At 42.9% G+C, this 9,383-nt stretch overlaps 1 protein-coding gene across 1 annotated transcript in view; it reads left to right on the top strand.

Moving 5' to 3' along the window:
• Nucleotides 1–282: 282 nt before the first annotated feature.
• FGF13 (fibroblast growth factor 13) overlaps nucleotides 283–9,383 on the top strand; it is a gene marked incomplete at its 5' end in the record, with an annotated part of 48,522 nt that continues 39,421 nt past the window's right edge. The window contains one exon of the mRNA XM_083372028.1: nucleotides 283–724. Coding sequence (XP_083228154.1) covers nucleotides 559–724 — 166 coding nt within the window. The remainder of the gene's footprint in view (nucleotides 725–9,383) is intronic.

Genomic DNA, 9,383 nt, shown 5'->3' with positions numbered 1-9,383 from the left:
GAAGACCTCCAAGGTTGCTTCCAACTTTCTTCTCCTCTTATTCTGTTACCTTGGACCTGCCGTATTGGAGATTTGACCAGATCGTGTTTTGCTTTGTTGAATGTAGGAGAATGGTAGCTAAAAAAACATTTCCTGCTACACCCTTGCAATCTGCATACCTGTTTCCCAAAGTCAGGGCTCCCAAGGAAACGTTGTGCATTTGGTAAATATTTCACTTAGCCTACATTTGGAAGAATAACAGTTTAAAATACACGATCCCATAGAAGCAGCAAGTAAGCCCGTTGTAAGTATGTAGGAGTGGACTGTTCTGCCTTTTGTGTTCTCCTCTCTCTCTCTCCATCACCCGACCAAGTATGTTAATCCACTGCATTTTAATTTTCCTTCTACTAATGTTCTCTCCCTTCTGTCCCTTCCCTGATCCTCACCCCCTTCCTCCGATCATGACAAACTTGATTTTCCTCCTCTAAATTTTTCTTAAGTTTTCTTTTTTTTTTCTTTTTTGTTGTTTTACCCTTTCATTCTAACTTTAGTTCATTTTGTTGTGTGGTAACCGCAGTTATGGATGACGCCTCTCCTGGCACACAGGAATATATTATGTTACGGCAAGACTCCATCCAATCTACGGAGCTAAAGAAAAGACAATCCCCTTTCCGAACTAAATGCCATGAAATCTTCTGTTGCCCTCTGAAGCAAGTCCACCTCAAAGAGAACACAGAGCTGGAAGGTTTGTGCTCCATGCATCTTTTCTTTCCTTTTGCCCTTTTTGGTTTTCCTTCTCCTCCTTTGATTCCTTCTCCCTTTCCTTTTTTTCCCCCTCATTTCTTCTTTGCTTTGTTTTCTGGAAAGGCTGCGCCTGGCCTGTTGAGTCTCCTAATGTTCACCTCTGGCCTGCATCTGACGCTACAGGATATGAGAAGCTGCCTAGAATTCATCTCTCCTTGTTTTTGCTTGCTTGTAAATGTGGGGTAGACCCGCTAATTTTACAAAACGGTTTGGGAGCTTTTATCACTGTGAAGAAGCTGTTGGTCCCCCTTCGAGGCATTAATAAAAGGACTCTCTGTTCATGTCATTTGAGTTGCCTTCTGGCTGCAAAATTTGCTTGCTCTTCTAAAAGAACATCTCGGAGACTCTTCCCAGCTCCAGCTCCTTCACCAATCCCTGCAGTTCTCTTGATTCCTTTAACGTTGTCCTGAGCTGGGGAGAATTAATATCACCCTGTAGTTGAACCTTAATTTCTTGGGTCCTTCGTGAAAGTTTTGTTTGTGCATTGCTTCTGCTGATCTTCCCAAAATTGCTTATACGAGCTGTAGTTTGCCAAAGCGGGGTAAGGTTTTCTGCATGCCTAGTTGCACTTTGGAAAGTCTCTTGCATGTTGCAGAGCAAAACTGGAATGTGTCTGTCTCCTCTCCTCTCCTCTGTTTAATTTATTCTCCAGAGATGGGATCAGATATTGGTTGATGGTTGATGACTTGCTTGTTTATGACTTGTGAAGAGAAAACTCTGGTCTTACTTGCCTGCGGGTTGGTATATGAGATTAAACAATTTTTCCTTTTTGTTGCTGTGGTTTTGGGACAACTGAATTGTTGGTATTTCTGTAATGTTTTCTCTTATGTGTTTTCTATTACTGCCTCAATTCTACCTGGTAAGATTTTGCATGTTTTACACCAGCTTCCATATATGGTTATTTAGCTAATGAATTAATTGGGGGATTGTCTACATACGTGGATTTGATTCGGTATATAAGGGTAGATGGTTTTGGCTGGTGATGAACAAACTGTGGTTTCCTTTGAGTCTGGGTTAGAGTTAGGTTTAAGGAATCACTCAGATCCATTCAAGTTATCTACTAAAGTTGCTATATTTCTGTTCCTTCCCAAATGAACATCTAGGTTTTGAGCTACACAAAATTGTTCCACTCCCATATTTGCTCATGCTTAAATGCAACTAACCTACTATGGGTCCAACCAAGATGAGTGCAAGTAGAGGTAGTATGTTGTTATTTCATCAACAAAGTATTCAAACTTTTGGCATCTCTTTCCGTCATTTAGTTGTGATGCAAGCATCCTTCGACAAACAGGTTTATGAACTCTGAATAGTGATGATGTATCTGAATGAAGAAGGCATTTGTCCAATCTTCTGGATGGCTGGTTGCATAAAAGGTTTCCAGTCACTTTCAGTTGGACAAATATTTCTTACTTGGCTCTTACATATGTGAGTGTTCTCCCAAAGCATAGATCTTTGCTGTGTTGACTGTTCAAATAATGTCCTCTGTAATAGCCTTCACTTGAGGCCTAGTGTCCAGGTCTGTTAAATCACAACTCCCATCAGCCCAGCCAGCATGTTGGTTGGGGATCATGGGATTTTTGAGTCCAACAAACAAGGAAGGCTAACTGATAGCACTGGGAGAGGAACTGGTATGAACCTGGATGTAGTAGTTGCACATATGTTTTCAACTGTGATATCCAGGTTTTCAGAAAATAGAACGTCCTTGAAGTTTAATCTCTTGTGATTAAAGTATGAACAAACAGTTCTTAAATCTGTCAACTTCTGGGTCTTTTACATTCAACTTTCATTTGGAATGCATAATTTCTACCACGTATTGTTGTGTCATTTACTGCCAAATGTTCCAGGGTCAATATCCCCACAGTGCTACAGGTTGCAGTCTCATTAGTGATGGGTGTTATTTTTGTGAAGTTTCAGCTGTTTAGCGCTTCGTTGCAGTTATCTAGGGACTTCCTAAACATCTCTCTTGAGTTACTTCATTGGATTTTGTTGACATAAGAGACGTATGTTTTCACGACGGCTTAACAGTAGCTTCTCTTGTCATGCACATTCTGTCCAGTGAGGCTGTCCACTTGGATTTGGTTTTTTTTGCCTGATACACAGGGACAAGATTGTGTTGTAAATGTGTCCCCATAGATGAGGAATGTCTTTTACTGGAAAGAAAGCAAAAGGAATTTGACACAGACTTGCCCAAATGGTGCACCATAAATGATGGAGAGCACATGAACATCAGCCAAGCATACACCATCTCTGCCCATGTCCATCCCATGTCTATTCAGTTGTGGTTCAGCAGAAATAGACAGAAACTGGAGATAATCTGTTTGGCAAATGGAAACCTTCAAGCTTGAAGTGGTTTACTAAGCTGGTTCATCCCTGGCTTAGTGTCCTTCTGGTTAAAGGGAGGCGTCTATATATCAGTTGCACCTCAGCTATCTGGCAAACATGACCAAATCCAAAGAATGCTGGAAACTAGCAACATCAGAAGATAACCAGATGTCCGACTGCTAGAGGACTTCTAGGAAGGACACAAACATGGCCTACAATGACTGGATGTTAACAAACTAGAATGAATCCAATTGTCCTGTTGCTTTGCGCATTTCCAGAGGAGTGATAGTAGCCCTGTGTAATGGTGAGCAGATGCGGGACTCAGATGTGTAAATAAATGCCACCAACATGCTGATGAAGTTGAGGCTTTTGGCAGCCACAGAACATTACAGCAATTCCCTTTTTACACTGGGATGTTTGTTCAACTCAACTTGATGCCCTCAAATACAAACGTTTTCACTGATTTTTTTCCCCTGAATGTTAACAAATGTTCCTTCTTTTTTAAAGAAGCTTTCTCTCTCTCTCTCTCCCTCCCACCCTCCTTCCCTCCCTATTCACAAACGAACACACAAAGATACACACACACACACACACACACACACACACACACGATGGATCCTAAAGCATTTTCTTTTCTCTTTTCTTTTCTCTTTTTTTTTTCCTTAGGCATCTCAGCTCCATTGCTGTTTCAGGGATATATGTCGTCCTTAAATCATTGTTCCCGAAGATGTTTTAGATGCCCTCAGCCTCATTCTGAGGCACAAATGAATAACAAAGGACAAGTGCTATTTTTCTTGCCTTTTTCCTTCCACTGATTGGTATTGGCTATTCACAAAGGAGTATGGGCAAGAAAAGAGAAAATGATAATATTATCTAATCACAAATGTTGAATGAATATTGATCTTGTAGAAGTGGAAACAAGCGGTGCTGATTGCAGGAATATTATACATTTGGCAGCCGGGAGTGTAAGGCAGGAGAGTAGACTTAGTCTGAAGGGGAAAAAATACGTATTCATGAATACTCTCCCTGCTTTATTCCTCCAACATTTCTAAAGGTGGAATGTTTCTTTGTGTTTGTGTGTGTGTGGGGGGGTGTTGGTTCTCTTTGACATCCATGAGATCTGTTTTGGCTTGTTCTAGAAGACCTTTGCTAGCAGAAATCGCTGTCTGACACATTTCGATGTAGGGCAATATTAAGATGTAGCCTTCCATTAATTCCACTCTGAAAGGCCTGAAACAGTTTTAACCTGGGGGGGGGCAATGTCTGAAGAAGGGAGAGGCCTTAAACCTGCATTCCAGCCTTCCCCAAAATTGCAGGATGACACTACTGGAGTGACATTTCCCTTCCACTCTTTCACTGTGGACTTTGGAGGAGTTTATGGTGAGGAGAAGAAGGAGCTCAGGGATGCAAACCATTGTTCCACCTGTAGGAGAATAGCCCAAACCTATGCAAATAGTTTCCACATCAAAGGGGCCACTTTTTTTCTTTTGGTAACGTAATTGTAGGTCTTCCCACCATCAACTGCTTCCATTTCTCCCTCCACTTAATTTTGGAGAACAAAACAATGGGGGGGAAAATAGAGATTCACCAATGGTAATTTTGGCAGCGCAATCCTCTCTCTCTCATGAACAGGCTGTGGAAGCGCAGAAAATGGGTCACTGAAGAAGGGTACAAGCCCATGCGGTAGACTAAGTGATGAAACCAACATCCCAGAAAAGTTAAAAGTCACTTCAGGTTGGTTATCATGAGACAATGCTGGAAGCCTGGTTGTACTCTTATAGTAGCTCTTCCTCCTTATAGTCAGGGAATGAGGGAGGTGTTTGTCGCACCCACTTCCAGGTGTTATCTGGACCTTCTAGACTTCAAAACATGTTTATCCTTTGCCCCCTTGGCAATGGAGCTCAACTACCTCCATCAAGGCCATCTTCCTTGCTCTCAACACATGCTTTTTGTGGGGTGTCCTTCCCCACTTCAACTGTTATCCTTGCTAAAATTATCTATATACAGTGGGCTATAGGTAACACTCCAAAAGTGAGCACAGTTGGGAACCTGGATAAATCCAGTGGGGGAAAAATAAGATAAGTTGGGTAGAAAACCATAATCATTCTATTAAAATATATCAAGAAATAACATTTCATGTTCTGGCCAAGACTTCTGGATCAGCTCACTGATGGAGATGACCTGTCTTTGGTTATTGGAGTATTTTTGTAGAATGAAACAGACACCAAACTGCTCCATTGAACCCTAGAATGTCCTGGTAGCTCATCCATCTTCTAACATGACTGTGGCCAACCTTTGCATTCTCCTAAATTCTCCAGAGAGGAAGATAAATGGAAGCGTCCCATGGCCTGCTACACCATAAATTCCCCAGACGTTTGTGTGTCTCTTCTACATTAGCTGGAGGCAAATGTGCAGAAGACATGCACCGCTCTTCTCGAGCAGAGACGCAACAGCCAAAGGGCTACCAGCATGTCCTCTTAACCATGATTTGTTCTCCTAAATACATGAAGGTCAGTCCCTGTTCTTTTTTTTTCTGAAAAGGAAAGGGCTGCAAAGCCAAGTCTGGTTTTGAAAATGTAATTTGTATCCATACATTCAAAGCAGACAAGCTCTAATGAAGTGGTGTGTTTTGTATGGGGTGTCTGGTTGCTTGTTTGAAAAAAAAGAAATGAAGAAACAAAAGCATGTCCTTTGGATTGCTGTAGTTCTACAATCCCTCCTTTGGCATGAAGCCCAAGCTTGTTTATATTTTTTTAATAGGATTATCTCTTCTTCCTGCTTCCTGCTTCCCTTTCCATGTAGTCTCCCTCAAGGCACATCTAACCGTTTGTACAGAAAGGCAGAGTAGCCTAGCAGGTCCAGGTCTGTCTGGGGAATGAAGGCCATCAGCTTCCCATGGAAGCAAAACAGCTCAGAAGAAATGGGATGGACTCTACAAGTTGAAGCAGATGCTATCTTATATGGACATCATTCACATCCTACCATGAGTAGTAGGATGATGGCTGGTTACTCATTGTGATTCTTCTGCCTCACAAGAAGCTGATCTGTGCATAAAGCTTAGGGAGCACCAAGGACCCCTCACTTACAACCTCAGGTCCTCCAAATCTCTACCATTATAAGTCCCATCATCCTCCATTACCTTCATGCCCACAACTGCTGGACATGATGAGAGTTGTAGTCCAACACATACGGAAAATCCCAGCTTGATGACGGTTGCCTTAAATTCCATGTTCTTCATGCTTACCTCCCTTTATAGCTTGGGCTGATTTGCAAGCTGTCCTTGGTCCTGCTAGTTCCCGAGATGTTCGCTCCAGTCTTCTTTCTCCCTCTGTACTGCATCACAGCACAAGCTGCATAAACAAACAAGGGATAGAACATCCTTCTCCACCACAGCAGACACTTCTGAATCACAAATTACAAAATCATGAATGTCAAATGGCCCATTACATTTGCAGAAGCAATCAGTGTAACAGCACAGCCAAAACTGAGCATTCACCAACAGGCTGGCTGGTTGGCTTAGTGTATTTCTGAAGCCAAACAGAAGCGAGACCTTGGAGAGGGGGGTAACTGTTAGACTTCCCCCCCCTTTTTCCCAAAACATGAAAATTGGAATCTAAAACTATTTCGCTGAAGCGGTGATGATTAAACTAGATGTCTCTAAACTGTTAAGCCAAGGTCTTGAAGACAAGAGAAGACGCATCGTTAACATTTATTTTTATTTTTTTAATGGAGTGATATGGCTGCCCATCCCACATACCTAATTGCAGGTGGCTTAGAATATTGAGAAGAATAAAATCACGGGCAAAAGTTAAATTCCATAGCAGCTTGAAAGAAAAGAGAGCAAAGCCAGGCTCAGATGTTCAACAGAGCCAGAGGGTTGGGTCATAGTCAACGGCCCAGACATGGCCATTGAGCTGCATCTTCAGGACCTTTCAGTAGATGAAGCCAATCTGATCTCCAGAGGGGATGGTGTTCCATTCAGAAGAAGCTGTCTTCTGGGACCCTCCTGCTGATACAACCTGGATCATGCCCTTCCTGCTAAAATAGATGGGATGGGTACGGTATAGGTGGTCCTTGGCTTAAAACATTCATTTCGTGACCGTTTGAAGTTATAACGGTGCTTTAAAAAGGGACTTATGGCTATTTTCACACTTACAGCCATTGTGGTCATGTGATCAAAATCTGGACATTTGGCAACTGGCTGATATTTATGATGGTTGCCGCATCCCTGTGATCAAAAGGGGTCCTGCGATCACCTTTTGCCCCCTCCTGACAAATAAAGTCAATGGGGAAGCCACCCTAAGACTAATTTAATCACTGCTGTGATTTGTTTAACAACAGAGGCAGAGCTCATAAAATAGAACAAAACTCACTTAACAAATGCCTCACTGAGTGACAGAAATTTTGGGGCTCAATTGCGGTCGTACGTCGAGGTCTGTCTGAAATGGTGGGGCCAAGTTGGTTGCCTCCAGAAGTTGTGGGCGCTCCAACACTGGAGGTGTTCAAGAAGAGATTGGAAGGCCCTTGGTCTAAAATGGTTATGGGGTCTTCGGAAAGAGCAGGGGGTTGGACTAGAAGACCTCCAAGGTCCCTTCCAACTCTGCTATTCAGCTGAATTGTACTGATCCTTAGTGTGAGAACAAAATGAAAAGAGCCACATGGAATTTGGCCTTCGAGCATTCCAAGTTAGGAAGCCGGCCGAACCTGGGAAGGCCGTGGAAAAAAACCAGAACTTATCTTCAACATCCAGGAGCCTTGGCGCCAATTGAGCAATAGATCCCTCTTTGACTCAAATCCATTTAACTGAAATCCATCTTTCCATCCTCTCCCCTCCCTGTCAATTTTCTCCTCCGTACTTCAGAGGTTGACCTCTCGAAGCTCTTTCAGCTGGACTGGAAAAATGGAGACATCGGCTATTAACACAGTGCCCTGCTCCGCTTCTTGTCATAAGCTGTCTCGGGTCATGTCAGAGAGCTGAAACTATTTCCCAACACAGGAGCCGTTACTTAGACCTGAAGGGAAGGGAAGGCCGAATTACGAGGAAAGAGAGCCATCAGATCTTCCCCACACCAGCCCTGACATCAATCTTTTGAGCCATCCGGCCGATTTATTTTTATCCGTCTCAGTTCTTTTCACTTAGAATTGCTTACGGATATTCATTTTAGGAAATCTATTTCCAAGGAGGTGCGCTTCAGAACGCCTTAAGCGGACGCTTTGTGTGTTAGCTCATAATTAATTTTAATAGGATATTACTTGTAGTTTCATGTTGGGGCCCTCTTGTAAATGACCAGCATCTCACTTCCTTTTCATTCCAACTGCAATCATCTCCTAGTGAAAGGTGTTTTCATTCTCTTAGACTTCGGTACAAAAGCTTTAGCGGCACACACATTTCTTTCCAGGTGTGAAACCTGAGTGTGAGCCAACCACCATGCACAGCTAGAACTCAGCTGAAGGTGTTAAAAAACGGTGTATTGGGTTGCAGTTGTTGTTTTTTCCTCTCTCTCTCCTTTTGCAAAAACTGGTTGTTAGCACCCCATCAAAATTCTTAGCTCAAAGGAAGAGGTGATAGAACAATCTAATCTATCAATGCAATGTCAAATGGCACATCTCTTTGGGGCTAATGGCCAGGGCTGGCATCCTACATCATGCCAGGTATTCCCCTATCTCCTTCTCCCACTCTGTCCTTCCCCCACACCAAAGGGGCAGGACCAGCTTCAGTAAATAGATGACATCACGACAAAACTGGGATTTTAAAAAGTAAGGTAAATCCAATCAAAATTAGATGACATAGAACAGATAACAGTGATTGCCCACATCTTCAATACTTCATTCCTTCTGCAAAACTGAAAATTACAATTGGGGGGAAAAATTAGAGGGGACTAGGGTTAGAGCCCAGAAAACTCTGGCTACAAGCCATTCTAGAGCCCCTGAGGTATGGCTTAAATGGAAATGTATCGCTGTGCTTTCTTTCTTCAATCAACTGTTCTGCAGTAAGCATTCCTTTTATGTTCTACCAGGATATTTGTAGCTCAGGGTTGAAATGAGGGGTCCTTGTGCTCTCTGAGCTTGGTGGTTTTCTTGCAGATGTTTCATGACCCAACTAGGGAACATCATCAGTGCTAGAAGGGAGGAGGAGGAGGAGGAGGAGGAGGAGGAGGAGGAGGAGGAGGAGGAGGAGGAGGAGGAGGACTGTGGAGTCCTCTCTGAGCTTGGTGGTTTTCTTGCAGATGTTTCATGACCCAACTAGGGAACATCATCAGTGCTAGAAGGGAGGAGGA

This window comes from Vipera ursinii (genome assembly GCF_947247035.1).
Source record: "Vipera ursinii genome assembly, chromosome: 12".
Lineage (NCBI taxonomy): Eukaryota > Metazoa > Chordata > Lepidosauria > Squamata > Viperidae > Vipera > Vipera ursinii.
Note: the sequence above shows the minus strand (reverse complement) of the source record. Positions and strands in the feature narration are given on the sequence as shown.